The 17,018-nt window shown below is 32.9% G+C and overlaps 1 protein-coding gene across 6 annotated transcripts; it reads right to left on the bottom strand.

Annotated features, from left to right (window-relative positions):
• Window positions 1-1,542: 1,542 nt before the first annotated feature.
• LOC126717596 (probable leucine-rich repeat receptor-like protein kinase At1g35710) lies at window positions 1,543-9,051 on the bottom strand. Of its 6 annotated transcripts, XM_050419419.1 has the most exons (6): window positions 7,440-9,051; window positions 7,035-7,302; window positions 5,604-6,962; window positions 4,126-4,526; window positions 3,755-4,018; window positions 2,477-3,407 (listed from the first exon to the last, which is right to left on the bottom strand). In XM_050419419.1, exons 1-4 carry the CDS (start codon window positions 9,015-9,017, stop codon window positions 4,153-4,155), a joined length of 3,579 nt encoding a protein of 1,192 aa, XP_050275376.1. In that variant the 5' UTR covers window positions 9,018-9,051; the 3' UTR covers window positions 2,477-3,407; window positions 3,755-4,018; window positions 4,126-4,152. The 6 variants fall into 6 exon arrangements, with proteins under 6 accessions (XP_050275375.1, XP_050275377.1, XP_050275376.1 ...); XM_050419418.1 differs by lacking the exon at window positions 2,477-3,407 and adding an exon at window positions 1,543-2,445 and having other exon boundaries at window positions 5,604-7,302; XM_050419417.1 differs by having other exon boundaries at window positions 2,477-3,338; window positions 5,604-7,302.
• Between the last annotated feature and the right edge of the window lie 7,967 nt (window positions 9,052-17,018).

A 17,018-nucleotide genomic window follows, 5' to 3' on the forward strand; every position in this document is an offset into this window, starting at 1 on the left:
TTGTTTATTTGGAAATATATTAATTTTAGAAATTATTAAATTAATATACCTACTAAGGAATACCTATTATAACCTTTTTAAATATGAATAGTTATTCCTCATTTTAAAGAATAGTTTTTCAACCACCGCACATCTTTGGTGCGATGGTCACTTCGCAAGTAAAAGCGCTTGTGGGGTGTGGGGGATAAAGGCCGGGGTTTAAGTTTTTAGGAAGGAGTTTTACACATATATACACTTAAATTAAGTTAAAGTAGAATTTTTATCTTGTATAAAATATATATATATATATATATAGCTATTCATAAGAAATTACTGTTCCTTGTAATAAAAACATAATCAAATTATTAAATAGCTAAACCACAGGAATAACTATTATATTACAATGCCTATTACAGTCTATCAAACTTATCCTAAGGTTTTATTAATTAATAAGCATTATTGTTAGCATTTTGAATTTTTGATGTCTCAATCCAAAACAGCAGAAAATTACTCCAATTGAAGAGTGTGTTTGCTCCGTGTCTGTCGAGAGTTACTAAAAGAGTGTATTGGTTATTTTGTTGACCCTCTATGTTATTATTATTGTTATGTACGGTGGAGAAAAATTTAGAGGTAAACACAAACATGCACATTTGTACAAGCGAATAGGTGAGACCAGTCGGATTGATAAAAAACCTTTCATATGATCATGCTAAGCAATATTTTAATGCAATAAGATCTATTAAAAAAAAATAATAGCATTCATAATATTATGTTTATCTATTATATTTTTATTTTTATTTTTTACACATAATAATATCTATTTTTTTTATAAATTTTTTTTATTTCAAAATGTCATTAGATTCACATGAAAAGATTTTTAGTACTGTCAAAATTATGATGTTCATCCTTGTGCTGAATCTATGATTTTTTTTAAACAATCTTTTTTCTTTCAATCTGTCTTACAAATTTTAACTATTTTATTAAATATTAAAATAATAGTTGATGATGCAAAAAATCAACAGTTGAGCTCCTGGTCATAGTAGATGGACAAAATTGTGATTGGGGTCATCTCTGTTGGAGGAAAACCTGCGAAATGAACTGGGTGAAAGAGTAACACGCCGGTGTGGCGTTAGCCAAACCGCCTCCGATGCTTAAGTTAGTAAGGGAGAAAGATTTTAGAGAGAAATAGACTAGAAAGTGATTTTCATAGCGTATTTGTGTGTACCTTTAACTTCTGTTACCTTCTCTTTTATAGTTGCATGTCTAATCAATGGGCAATGAATTGCTGTATTTATGTTCAACGGCTAGTGCATTACAAAATCTTTGTCTGAAGTTCACAACTCATTCTGTGACCATTGCTCCGTCCGTTACACTTTGTCATCAATGAGCGTAATAAATGTGTAACGTCTTCTCTAGGTTAATGACGATCTCAGTCTAATGATGATCATAAATTTTCAACTCATCAATAGTTAAATGCATTAATAGATACATAGACCCTTTTCATAAAAAATAATAATAATAATAATAATAATAATAATAATAATAATAATAATAATAATAATAATAAAAAGATAAAGAAAAAAAAAAGATACAAATGTCCAAAATATGGTAAGGTTGAATTACTAGATTGTGAACTTATGGAACTTAGAGGTGTTTGGACCCAAATGGAGATTGCGAAACCAACTGATTCCAACCCGTAGACCACTCGATTTGAAGCTCCCATTGGTCGATCTTGGGTCTTTGCCTCCAAGAACTGACGCCGATGACCTGACCCAATTGATCATATACATAAACTTTGGCAAGATTACAATACGATCTAGCAAGATCCAGCCAAATCTGATGAGATCTTGGCCAGAACTAGTGAGATCTTGACCAAATCTAACCAAACCCCGTCCAATTTTGGCAACTTTTTGCCCAAATTTGGCGAGTTCCAGTAGAATTTGGCAACCTATACCACTGACCCAACCAACCAACGTTCATCCGAGCCTAAAACTGAATCAACGTTACAAGCTGAAAATGTAGGCTTGCACTTTAGCTTGAATTTAATCAAACCTCTTAAAAAAAAAATTCCCCTTCGCTTCCATCAAAGTCCCTATGAACTTATCTCAAATTGCAAACCCAAATCAATTTAAAATATTATTAGGCAAAATACAATAATCTAGCTTTACAAAATTATCCACAATGAAGAGATTTTTTGTAAATCACAAAATTTAATCAAATTCGACTCCACCTTTCAGAGACTTCTCTCAAGTCACAAAATTCTTAAGGAGCCAAATCAAAACTGAGCCCAACCAAAAGATCCAAGTGCAAATCAAGCTACTTCCAAATATGATGATAGGTGCCAAATGCATCCAAAAAATGGTGTCAAATCCAATTAAAGTTCCAACCAAATGAACAAAATGGATATAATCCCAAGAAAACTCCAAATAAAAATCCTTCTGAACTTATGGTTTCTTCAGTATCCACCTATTTTCCCAGGATATCAACTATTTCAAATAGCTATGACCATCACAGCAACCAAAAAAATAAAATAAATAAATAAAAGAAAGCAAATTAACAATTTACCATGAATGCTTCTTTAGGTAGTAAGCAAGAAACCATATGTACAAAACTAATAGAACAAAAAATACTATAGAAGAATAGCTCCACAAGGCCAAAAACTTGAATACAATAACCAAACCTATTACGAATTTCTAGCTACAATCATGGCTAGTATCAACAGAAGTAGAAGATTTCATTTGAAGATGGGACAATCTTTTTTCTTCAAATCCTTTTGTAAATTAACAAAATATTACCAGTTGCTCGGCATTTAATTGAGAGTTCTACTAACCTAATTAGATTATTTTAGTTCTAAGACATACATGACAAAGAGAATATTTCAGACTTTTTTTTTTTTTGAAAATATTATACACCCTTTTCATCAAAAAAGTTGGGGCATTTAAGTTTGTGTCCTTAGAACTTGTTTTGTGTCCTTAGAACTTGTCCAAGTCAAGCCTTGTGCTTCATACAATTTTTATTTTTGTATAGCAAGTGTTTATTCATGATGTTGGATACAAATTGCATGTTACTATGTTTTGTTATTCCAATCTTCTTGGGCTTATTTCACCTGCACGGGCTGCACCCCAAACATCTGTTGTATAACATGTTACAATTTTTGAGCTTAATAAAAAGGGAAAAAAATATCTTGGTAGCGAAAACTAACTGGGTTGTAAAAGGATCTTAATCAAAGCAAGCTGGTAATTTGAGCTCAGCACATCCCATGCCTCCTATTTAAGTTAAGGCTTCCCTTTATAGTTTAGTTTCTCCTGTTTCCTTTGTCTTATCTTTTGAGTTTCTTTCATTTCTTTCCAATGGATTCCCTGCATATTCATACATTACCAACTGAAACAGAAAATGCTTGCTTCCATTCAAATCAAGTGTGAAGATACCTGCAGCATGGCAGATGGGGTCTCTTGAGAAGAACTAATTCTCTAGAACCTAATAACCTTATACAAATGTGTAGTGCCAACTAGGAAGGATTTCAGAACAGTAAAAAGAGAAATTACTAAAATCATAATTATGTTTTTTTGAAACAGAAGGCAGGTTTTGGAGAACATCATGATAAGCAAAAAGTAAGCCTCCATCTTTTCCCCTTCTCACCTTCTAATATGTTGACATCTCACATAGAAATAGTCTCAAATAAACATAATCAATAAGAACTATAAATAAAATAGAAGGAAACCATGAACATATCAGGAATAGTTTGAAGACAATGTTCTGATTTACTTTGACCAACCTGGTTTCCCACACTTTGAGAACTTTCGGATCGCAAAAGTGAAGAAGTAGAAGAAAGAAAGAACTCCACTTCCTTTAGGGTGTTAGAGCTTCGTCATGATTGGATAGGCTAGAGGCATGGAGGGTCTGACAGTGAGATGGAGACTTTAACACGTTGAAGATGGCGTTCTTGCAGTAGTAGATGAATAATGAAGCTGCTGATGATATGGGTGGCTGAGTGTCACGGCCTCACAGGAGAGTAGAGATTCACGATCTAAGCCGACGACTGTGGAAAAGATGAACAGCCTTATGAATTGTAGTGTTGAAGTTTTGGCTTTATAAGTATTTAAACCTATACTAGAGGATAAAATGTACACAAACAAGATATCATACATGAGAATATGTAAACACTTATGAAGCTTAATTGAGATTGCCAAGATCAATGAGATCTCTTAACGTGATCATGCACAACGGCTTTGTGAAAGGAGATTTCCAATTTGATAGCTTCTGATAAACTTGTTGCATGGTTGGACGAGATTGTGGACTGGTGTGCAAGCATGTTAACGCTATCTTTGCCACTAAAACCACCTTCTCCAACTCTTGATTTGTAGGATACGCAAGACGTTCATCCAATACATCTTCTAGTAGCAAATCATGGGACGATGATGCAAATGATGATGATAGCAATGATGAGATCAAATTGCCCGGATGCCTTCCCATAAGTACTTCCAATGTGACTACACCAAAGCTATAAACGTCACACTTTTCACTCACTTCCATTGTGTATGCACATTCTGAAATTAAAATATCAAAGTCAAACTCTACTTTCAACCAGTGATTCAACTTACCTCACAATCTTTTTGTTAGGGTCCATGTACTAGTTCTGAACTATATAGAAATCTGTAATATATGCTAACCTATATTTTCATGTATAGGAGCAACTCTACAAGTTTAGTAGATTGTAAAAAACTCTTGCAAGTATTAGGATTTTGGAATTAGGTGGAGGGGGCAACTAAGGGAATTACATGCTGATAATTTTGAAAGTTGTATAGAAAATAGGTAATGCTTTTCTCAGAGAGAGCTAGCAGTGGTGGGGCTACCTATGTATGTGTCATCTTTTTGCATTGAACCTGCATCGTATAAGAAATAATTATCCAATTTGAAAGAATTGAATAATTAGAAAACGAGGCTCACTTAGTAAATTTCCTTAACTATGAGTTAGTTGGAGCTATTCATGCACAATTAACTTCGTCAAAAAGGATTCTAAAAAACAGGAGAAAAAAACTAGTTTATCAAAAAGTTCAAATCTTAACAATTGAAATTAAACGTAACCTTTTTTTTTTGTTTAATTGTAATTGTGATTATGATCACAAATAAAAAAAAGGAGGTGACAGTATAAATTATCATGGATTGTAGTTGCCCCTAAATTCCTCAAATTGTGTGTCGTTTATTTTAATGCCAATCAAGATACAAGTGAAAAGATAATTTTCATCGCTAAATAACTAGAATACTCTAATTATTGCTCAAACTGTGACAACCATATACCACGTTATGTAGTTAGAGAAAAATTTTAATAAAGCCTCTTTGAAAGAAACAATGCCAATTGAAAAAACATCAATAAAATAGACATACAATATTTTACATAACTGTTGGGACAAAATATTGTGAGGAGTGTTTAATTTAAGTGGTGTCAATAGGTCCATGTAAAAGTCAAGGGTCTTGTAGCTCAAATGGAACTTCCAACTATCAATTTATCTACCAAAAAATTAAAATGTAGGTCCATATAGAAGTGATGTTACTTCATTCAAAACTTACCCATGTCAAGAATTCTGAAAAATGTTAATGTCACTAGAATTACTTAAATAACATACCTGGAGCAGTGTATCCAATGGTGCCAGCAAAAGAAGTCCAATAAGAAGTGTCAGAGCTCATAATCCTAGCTGTGCCAAAGTCAGAGAGATGAGCTTCATATTTAGAATCTAGTAGAACATTCTTGCTTGATATGTCACGGTGAATTATTGGATGAGAGCAGTCATGATGCATATAAGACAAAGCACTTGCCACACCTTTTACAACATTTAGCCTCTTAGCCCAATCAAATTCTGGTGCTAATTCATCATTATTTAGTATCTTTTCCAAGCTCCCACCTTCCAAGAACTCATAAACTAAAAGCAAATGCCGTCGATGTGAGCAAAAGCCATAAAGTTTGACGATGTTGCGATGTCTTATTTCAGTTAGACTACATATCTCACTAGTGAAAGCTTTAAGATTGACCACACTGTCTGCTGAGAGTGGATGGAATTTCTTTATAGCAACAACTTGACCCGTTGGCAACACAGCTTTATAAACAACTCCATGCCCCCCAACACCAATACAATGTTTGTCATCAAAATCCTTTGTTGCCTCAATAATATTTTCATAAACCATTTTCCCATCATAGCTCCATACTAAAAACATATTTTGATGTTCTGCTTCTCCTAGATTGTTTTTTGTCTTTTTCTTTCTTGAGCAAACATATAACATAATTCCAAAAATGATAAATATGAGGAAGACAAGCCCCAAAACGGCTAAGATCAGTTTAGTAAATTTATTCCCCCTTTTGGCATGGGGATTGTGGCTAATTTTAGAGGGGCAAGCCTTCAAACCAGTGGCATTGCCACACAATCCCTTATTATTTCTAAATGCTTCTATTGATGCCTCACGAAATGCTTTAGTATTCGGAATAGGACCGCTCAGTTGATTGTAGGACAAATCAACGGATATTAAGCTTATCATTTGAACAAAACTAGATGGAATAGAGCCAAAGAGTGCATTGTGAGAAAGATTCAAAATTTCTAATGTTTTCAAATCTCCAAGTTGTTGTGGTATCTCTCCCGCTATTAAATTTTGGCTAAGATCAAGATCTTGGAGAAAGTGAAAATTGCTAATTTGAAGCGGAATAAATTTGCTTAAGTGATTGTTGCTCAAATTCAAGACCCACAATTTTTTACAATTCTCTAGTTTGGGAATTAGGCCATTTAGACTATTTCTAGCAAGATTTAGCTGCTCCAGATTTGATAGCATTCCCAAATTGTTAGGAATATGTCCAGAAAGTTTATTATTATCTAGATAAAGGTCTATCAAAAGTGTCAAGTTACCTAATTCCTTTGGGATTTCCCCATTTAGCTGATTTGATGAGAGATCGAGCACATGTAATTGAGTTGCATCTCCAAGCTCAGGAGATATTCTACCTGAAATATCATTGTTAGAGGCTTTTAGGCTTGTCAATTTTTGACATTTCCCCCAATTCCTTGAAAGCTCACCATAAAATTTGTTATTACTCAACTCCATGTATTCTAAATGTGGGTATACACCAAAACTTTCGCCTAGATTTCCAGTAAGCTGATTTCTATTAAGTCGGGCTCTAACTAGGCTGGTGCAGTTTCTCAAGGATTTTGGTATTGAACCAATAAAATGATTCTCTCCTACAGCGAAGTGCTCAAGCAATCCACCAAGGCACACATTGTCTGGTAAGTGACCAGTGAATTGGTTTTCAAATAAATCGAACTTCTTCAATTGAGTAAGATTGTTCTGTTCAAAAGAAATGAGATTGCTTACCTTATTAGTGAACAATCTAAAACAAGTGACTTTAGTTAAGTTTCCAATAGAAGGAAAAATTATATCTACGAAATTGTTAAATGATAACTTAAGATCTTCAAAGAACTTACCATTCCAAATTCTCGAGGGATGGAACCTGAAAGTTGGTTCATATGAAGATATAGAACACTCAGTTTGCTTAAGTTTCCAAATGACATTGGGATTGCACCTGTGAGATTGTTTGCTAATAACTCAAGGTCACTCAAATAACTTAGCATTCCTAATTCTTGAGGGATAGAACCAGAAAGTTGGTTCTCATAAAGATATAGAGTGGTTAGATTGCTTAAGTTTCCAAGAGAAGCAGGGATGGAACCTGAAAGTTGGTTCTCAGAAAGATATAGAGTGGTTAGATTGCTTAAGTTTCCAAGAGAAGCAGGGATGACACCCATGAGATTGTTTGATGATAACGCAAGGTCACTCAAAGAACTTAGCATTCCCAATTCCTGAGGGATGGAGCCCGAAAGTTGGTTTTTATAAAGATATAGAGTGGTTAGGTCGCTTAAGTTTCCAAAAGAAGCAGGGATGACACCCGTGAGATTGTTTGATGATAACGCAAGGTCACTCAAAGAACTTAGCATTCCTAATTCTTGAGGAATGGAACCAGAAAGTTGGTTTTCATAAAGATATAGAGTGGTTAGGTTGCTTAAATTTTCAAAAGAAGCAGGGATGACACCCGTGAGATTGTTTGATGATAACGCAAGTTTACTTAGAGAACTTAGCATTCCCAATTCTTGAGGGATGGAACCCGAAAGCTTGTTGTTACCGATATCTAGAACGGTAAGATTGCTTAAGTTTCCAAGAAAAGCAGGGATGGAACCAGAAAGTTGGTTATCATAAAGATATAGAGAGGTTAGATTTCTTAAGTTCTCAAAAGAAGCAGGGATGACACCCGTGAGATTGTTTGATGATAATGCAAGTTCACTCAAAGAATTTAGCATTCCTAATTCTTGAGGGATGGAACCAGAAAGTTGGTTCTCAAAAAGATATAGAATGGTTAGATTGCATAAGTTTTTAAGAGAAGTCGGGATGACACCAGTGAGAAGGTTTGATGATAAATCAAGCTCATTCAAAGAACTTAACTCTCCTAATTCTTGAGGAATAAGGCCAGTCATATGGTTCATAGAAAGGTCAATGATGTGAAGGCTTTTCAATTGGCCTATTTCAAATGGAATCCTCTTGATGAATTGATTAGCAGTAAGGTTAAGAACAGAGAGTTTAGAGAGCTGAGAAATATTTGAGGGGATGGTTCCAAATAGTGAGTTGTAAGAAAGGTCAAGATTTAGTAGATTGGGGAAGGATTGAAAGCTGAGATTGTGAAGCGTACCTCTCAAACCGTAACCTGAAAGGTGTAGATGGGTGACACTTCCAGACTTGTCGCAATTTATTCCAACCCAATTGCAAGGAGTGGTTCCAGTCCAAGAGGACAAGAGAGACTGGCTTTTGATGTGAAGGCTAATTTTCCAGTTTAGAAGAGCCTTTGCTTCCTTTCTTTCCTCTGTTATCTTAACCTTACTGTTAGTGTAAGTAAAAGGAGAAGTTACGGAAGCAGTGGATGAACAAACCAAATCAGGGATGATGGCCACAAGGAGGAAGATGAGTAGAGATGAAAGGAATTGGTTGAAGAGCTGTTTTTTTGAAAGGGACGTCATTATGAGGATGGCTTTTACTACAAAAGGATAAACTATGGTTTGGAGTAGTGGATGAATGATTTCAAATGGATTGAGAGGTATTTATAGAAGGGATTGGAATATTTGGTTGGCTAATTTGTTTTTTGGAATTTTTAGAGGAATCTTCTTGGACCCTATTACGTGACCTTTTATGATTCCTCTAAGTGCTTTACTGCTTTTAATCATATGACAATTATGTTAACTGAATTGGTCATGTGACGTACGATAAATGGTCTTGTGATATAAAATGTGGAAAAAAAAAAAAAAACGCTAACCTAACAAGCCGCCCAACCCAAGTTATTTTCGTCAATTTTGCATTTCAGGTAGATAAGGTTTCCCTCAAAAAAAAAAACAAAAAAAAAAAACAAAAAAGGTTGATAAAAGGGAAACCTGAATAACCGGACTCAACTGATCATATATTGGTAGAGATACAAACATTCTTATGTCTTGCTGCTACAGATCGTACAAACACTTCCAACTTCGAACTAATTTGCCGTTACAATCTTGGTGAGCCAATCATGCCGAATATTCAATGGGCCTTGCCCATAAACGACAACAGTCTCATAAAAACGGGTTCCAGGTTAACTTACTTCTTTAAGCTTGTTTTAATGTTAACATTTTTTTGAAATTGAAATATTTTTAAAAAATTTATCTAATTTTCCTATATTTTGTAGTGACTTTAAAATGAGTTAAAAAACTATCTATTGACTTCCTTAATTTTTCTAGCATGAGATGAAATTGTTTTCCAAAAAAAAAAAATATATCTATCTCATACTAAACCAAATAATTAAAATTAAGAGATAGTCTTCTTTAGACCATTTTTTTTTTTCCTTTTTTCTATTTTCAAGATATTACCAAATATAGGAAAATGCAAAAAACTATATTCACATAAAATTTTTCATTGAAACAAACAAAAGCACCAGAATATTCTTTTCTTTTACCCAGTATATGTCATTATGCAATAACAATCATCTCTTTTATTTTAGTGTAGGGATGGCAATGGGGCTGAGCAGGTCCAAAGGATGGGGTCTTCACCCCAGTCCCGCATGGTTTTGTCTCACTCCATCCTCACCCTGCCCTGCCCTGCATGACGAGAAAAATTTTCTTTCCCCATCCCTGCCCCTTGGGGCCCCGCAAATCCCCACCCCACCCCGTAAAACTCTACTTCTTGTTAATTTGTCCACTAATATTACAATTGTTTTTTTTTTTTTTAAATCTATTTTATTAATAAAAATATACTTGAAATTACAAATAAATTTATCCCATCAAATCAAACTAATTTTTAGCAAAAATTGAATAATATCATTAAAGTGTTTAACAAGACAATATCACAACAAAAACAAAAATCTCATAATACAAAATCAATGATTTAATAGTATATAAATTTGTTTATAATAAAGACAAAAAAAAAAATGTTAAAATCGGTACCTTATTTCCAACCTTGCTAGAGGAAAAAAAGAGGCAGAAAGCCTTATTGGGTAAGACAAAATAAACTGATGATAAGTTTGTTTAAATATTAGAGTTTTAGGGTATGAAAAATTTACAATTTAACCCTTATCAATGCGGGGTGGGGCAGGGATGGGACGGGTTGGGTCTAAAAAATCTAAACCCATCCCCACCCCGCCCCGTGGTGCAGGGTTAAAATCTCCCCCCATCCCTGCCCCACTACCTTTACGGGGCGGGAAAAACCCGCGTGGGATGAAGTGGAGAAGGGCAGGTCAAGCGGGGCAACGCAAAATTGCCATCCCTATTTTGGTGTAATGATCATCACATTATGTCGTTAGTCTTGCTTGTTGCCATTCATTAGATGGAAGCATCATGTTACGATTAAAGAATTTTAAATGATAGAAACAAGATTGACATAAATTTCATGGTTTAAATGTCTTGGCCTACTATTGCTTACTTTTCCATTTTCCATATAGACCGTATTAATAAATTGAAATGAGTAGAAACAGTGGGGCGAAAATATCATTTTGGGGTCACAATCAATTTGGTCCCTACATTTTGGCACTAGTCTATTTGGTTCCTGTTATTTTTAATTTGTAGACAATTTGATCCTTACCGTTAACTCACTAATGGAAAATACCAACCGGAAGCACCATAATCTTCTTTTCTTTTACCCATTAGCTGACAGTATATCTCATTATGCAATAACGATCATCTCTTTTATTTTGGAGTAATGATGATCACATTATGTCATTAGTCTTGCTTGTCGCCATTCATTAGATGGAAGCATCGTGTCACAATTGAAGAAATTTAAATGATATAAACAAGATTAACTTAAATGTCCTGATTTAAATGTCTTGGCCTACTTTGCTTACTTTTCCATATAGACTGTATTAATAATTGAAATGAGTAGAAACAATGGGGTGAAAATATCATTTTGGTCCTCACATTTTGGAATTACAATCAATTTGGTTCCTACAATTTGGTACTAGTCAATTTGGTTATTGTTATTTTTAACTTGCAGTCAATTTGATCCTTATTGTTAACTCACTAATGGAAAATACCAAATGAAAGCACCAGAATCTTCTTTTCTTTTACCAATTAACACAGTATATCTCATTATGTAGTATTGATCATCTCTTTTATTTTGGAGTAATGATCATCACATTATGTCGTTAGTCTTGCTTATCGCCATTTATTAGATGGAAACATCGTGTCACGCTGGAAGAATTTTAAATGATAGAAACAAGATTGACTTAAATGTCCTGGTTTAAATGTCTTGGCCTACTAATGCTTACTTTTCCATATAGACTATATTAATAAATTGAAATGAGTAGAAACAATGGGGCAGAAATATCATTTTGGTTCTTACATTTTAGGGGTCACAATCAATTTGGTCCCTACATTTTGACACTAGATAATTTGGTCTCCGTTATTTTCAACTTGCAATAAATTTGATCCATCTTTACCAATTATCGCTAACTCACTAACAGAAAATACCTACATGGCAAACGGTACACACTGTTGGCACACTTGAACATGTAATTAATGCAATGTGGAAGATGTGGACCAATTAAAGATTACCACATAAATTAAAAAAACACAGTAAGCTGCAACTCAACTAATTTGAGTTTTCAAACCCAGATAAATTTCACTTCTCCCATGACCCAAACAACCCCGTCCATTACCACAATGTAGAGACCAAATTGAATGTAACCACGTAGGGACCAAAATGGTATTTTTGGCAAACAATATTTACTATTGCTTACTTTTCCATGTAGGCCATGCTAAGAAATTGAAAGGAAATTGTTTGGAACATTTCAACAGGAATGGGGCAATCATCAGGGTAGAAGTAATGTATTTTGAGGCTTAAATCGAAGACTTTAAATGATGCGGCAATCTTTAATGGGTCCACATCTTCTACATTGCATTAATTATATATTCAAGTATGCCAGTAATGTACACTATTTGCCATGTATATATTTTCCATTAGTGAGTTAACGGTAAAAATCAAATTGAGTGTAAGTCGAAAATAATAAGGATCAAATTGACTGGTACATAATATCAAAATGTATGGACCAAATTGACTGTAAACACATAGGAACCAAAATGTATGGACCAAATTGACTGTAAACACATAGGAACCAAAATGGTATTTTCGCCAAACAATATTAACTATTGCTTACTTTTCCACGTAGGCCATACTAAGAATTTTCTCTATATTTAAGTACTTTTAAATTAATACTTATTTAATTTTTTATATCATTTTTTTCCTCTAAGTGATGAATGTGGGATTTTAGTAATGACTTTGTCTAGAAAACTACTAATTTTGATTTTGATTTTAATTTTGAGAGAGAGAGAGAGAGAGAGAGAGAGAGAGTTTATTCACCTTTTGTGTGTATGGGAGATTAAAAATTTACGCTCTAAAAAGTGCCGCAAATAGAATAAAATGCATTAATAGAGTGCAAGCCTTTTGAAGAAAGATCACTTTTAAAAAATAATTTTCATTGATTAAAATTTTTGGGCTTAATAAAATATTTTATACTATGAAATGTGTCGATAATGCATTCTATTTGGGGGAAAATGGGCATTTGTCCATAATTTACAAACTATGCAACAAAATACCCTTGTTTTGAAACTATTTAGCAAAATCTCTTGTTTTTTAAACTCGATTTTGTTAAAATCGAGTTACAAGTGAAACTCAACATTAACATTAGCAATGTCGAGTTCTATGCATATTTTGCTACTTAAATAATTTAAAAAAAAAAATTTAAGTGGAACTCAACAAAGTCGAGTTCCACATAAAAATATACATAAAACTCGATTTTGAAGATATCAAATTTTATACAGAACTCAATTTTGTTAAAATCGAGTTTCAAAAATAAGTGCATTTTGCTAAATAATTTCAAAGGCATTTTACTGCATAGTTTGTAAATGGGGTAAATGCCCATTTTCCCCTTCTATTTGTCAATAAAAGGCATTGTTTATTTATTTATTGCTAGATGAAGGGATCTTAAATAAAATTTCTACACTTTAAAATAGATACATAGGAGTATATTATTTTTGACTGCATTGATAGAAGTATATATATATATATATATATATATATATATAGTGAGTTCTCCTTTCATTTAGGCACCTTGGCTATTACCTAAGTGGCCTAGTGATTGAGTCGACCATGGCAGTCATTTACATTAGTAGCAGCCAGATTTTGGGAACATTTTCATTCAAACACCTCAAGATATGAGCTACGCACGAGTTCTAACATATAAATTTTTTTTACCAGAAACTTTATATTTCATCAACATAGGAGGTCAATTATTATGGGCCATCGCCCATCAGTATTAATACTTACTGATTAGTTTTTAAGAAAGGGTAAGGATCTTCTAGAGTTTGAAAATCATGACTCTTGTCTAATATTTTTAGACAATGATTTTAGAACATTAGATAATAGTCTCGTCTCCTTCTCGAAAAAAAAATAAAATAAAATAAAATAATAGTCTCGTCTTGAACTCTGTCTTTGGCTCTCCACAACTTATGTTTTGTCCCAACAAGATCACTTGAATTAAAGACATAAAATGAAATAATATTTATTCAAGCTTAACAGACATGCGGGTATCATATGATGTTAGGTCGTCTCATGATATTATTTTTTTGATTAGGACGAGAGAAGAAAGATAAATAAATAAATAAATAAAATAAAAAATTATTAAAAATATAGGCTTGGGCACTCAACCTGGGGGCAAAGGGAAAAGAAGACAAGAAAATCGAGGGTAAAGGATGGTTTGTACATGCTCGATTATAGATAATTATTTTAGGTTAAAATATTAGGACAAAGTTTAATGACAAAATTAGTTGTAACCTTAATCTACAACCTTAGTCAATATTTTTTTATTGGAGGTGAATTTTGACAAATCCACCGATTATATCTTCAATACTTGCAAAATTTCTAGAAAATAAAATATCAATAGCTATATCATCAATAAATTGTTTAAAATGCAAGTTTTTATAATTTAAAATTATGCATAATATATAAACTTATAGATCATATAGTAAATAATATCCAATTGACACAAAATTTGACATGTGTATTAAGAGTGTAAAAAATATGCAATTCAACAGTTATATTTTCAAAATATGCAGTAATGTTTATTTTATTGAGTAAGGTTATAGATTTAGACTGCAACCAGTTTTATAGCTAAACTTTTCAAAATGTTATTTACATCCCTAAAGTTTGCATAAAGTTTAGGGACTAAAATCAAAATTTATTATAATTTTAGGGCTGAAAATAATGTTTAACATATAAATATATAAAAGAAGTTAAAGAGAAGTGGAAAAGAAAAAGTGAAAAGTAAAAGAAAGAGCTCTTGTTTTGTTTTAGTTTTAGATGTGTAGGTATTTGGAGAGTTTTATGAGCCTTATATGTGTATATATATAACATCTGAATTGTTTAAAACTTTATATCTTTCATTGAGAGGATTAGAGGATGGAAAAGATTGAGATGATAGAAAAAATTTATACTTTTCACCTTCTGCGTTTGATATAAAGAATAGAAAGGTAAAAAAATGAAAAGTAATTTACTATTATACCCTTAATATATAAAAATGGAAGGGTGAAAATGATGAGGGGAGATTTTGCAATTTTTTTTTCTAAATTCTATTTCTCCATTCATATATCTCTATTTTGGATTAAAATAAAATGATGGCTTCAAGTGGAAAACTCCAACCACCGTATATTCTTTTATCTTATTTTTCACTTCAACAAAATAATGGAAAATTAATATTTCCTCTCCCTTTTATTTTCCTATTTTTCCTCCAATTTCTTTTCATCCTAACCAAACAAAGTGCTACATGTGATTATCGAAAAGGCACTAATCATATTTAATGCTTTTGTTTATATTTTCTCACGTATGGTTAGTTAGAGTAGACTTATGACCATTGCTTTAATTCATGTCTCTCTCTTCATGTCACTAATAGGTTTGATGTTTCATGTTTTCGGTATCCTTTCAATTATTTTCTTGACTAACAGGCCATTAGGGAAAGGATTAATAGGCCATGTATTTGAGAAAAGGAATGACTTCACATTATTTGGGGAAGGAGAATTGGCCTTGCATTAAAAGGGAGGGACCAACTGGACGTGTATTTGGGGGGAGAACAGTTGGTCATGCTTGAAAACATCATTTCATGAATACACCATTGATTTTTGGCATAGGTAAGGTTTAAACTCTAGATATGGACAGAGAGAGACTTTGACCATGGGGCCAATGGTCCCCCTAATTTTTTTGTGGAGATACAAACATTCTTATGTCTTGCTGCTACAGAGCGTACAAACGCTTCCAACATCGAACAAATTTGCCGTTACAATCTTGGTGAGCCAATCATGCGGAATATTCAGTGGGCCTTGCCCACAAACGACAACAGTCTCATAAAAACGGGTTCCACGTACACTTACTTCTTTATGCTTGTTTCAATGTTAACATTTTTTTGAAATTGAAATATTTAAAAAAAAAAAAAAAAAAACTATCTAATTTACCTATATTTTGTTGTGACTTTAAAATGACTTAAAAAACTATCTATTGACTTCCTTATTTTTTTTAGCGTGAGATGAAATTGTTTTCCAAAAAAAAATTATAAACCTCATACTAAACCAAATAATGAAAATTAAGAGATAGTTATCTTTAGACATTTTTTTTTTCTTTTTTCTTTTTTCAGGATATTACCAAATATAGGAAAATGCAACAAACTATATTCACAAAAAGTTTTTCATTGAAACAAATAGAGGCACCAAAATATTCTTTTCTTTTGCCCATTAGCTGACAGTACATCTCATTATGTAGTAACTATCATCTCTTTTATCTTGGAGTAATGATCATCGCATTTTGTCATTAGTCTTGCTTGTTGCCATTCATTAGACGGAAGCATCATGCCACGATTGAAGAAATTTAAATGATAGAAAGAAGATTGACTTAAATGCCTTAGCCTACTATTGCTTACTTTTCTATATAGACCATACTAATAAATTGAAAAGAGTAGAAACAATGGGGCAAAAATATCATTTTGGTCTTTACATTTTGGGACCACAATCAATTTGGTCCCTGTTATTTTCAATTTGTAGTCAATTTGATCTTTACCTTTAACTCACTAATGGAAAATACCAAACGAAAGCACCAAAATCTTCTTTTCATTTACCCATTAGCTGACAGTATATCTCATTATGTAGTCACAATCATCTCTTTTGTTTTGGAGTAATGATCATCACATTATGTCCTTAGTCTTGCTTGTTGACATTTATTAGAGGGAAGCATCGTGTCACGATTGAAGAAATTTAAATGATAGAAACAAGATTGACTTAAATGTCTAGGCCTAGTATTGCTTACTTATCCATATAGACCACACTAATAAATTGAAATGAGTAGAAACAATGGGCCCACAATCAATTTGGTCCTTATATTTTGGCATTGGTCAATTTGGACCTTGTTATTTTCAATTTTTAGTCAATTTGATCATTACCTTTAAGTCACTAACGGAAAATACCAAA

This window comes from Quercus robur, chromosome 3, assembly GCF_932294415.1.
Source record: "Quercus robur chromosome 3, dhQueRobu3.1, whole genome shotgun sequence".
Taxonomy (NCBI): domain Eukaryota; kingdom Viridiplantae; phylum Streptophyta; class Magnoliopsida; order Fagales; family Fagaceae; genus Quercus; species Quercus robur.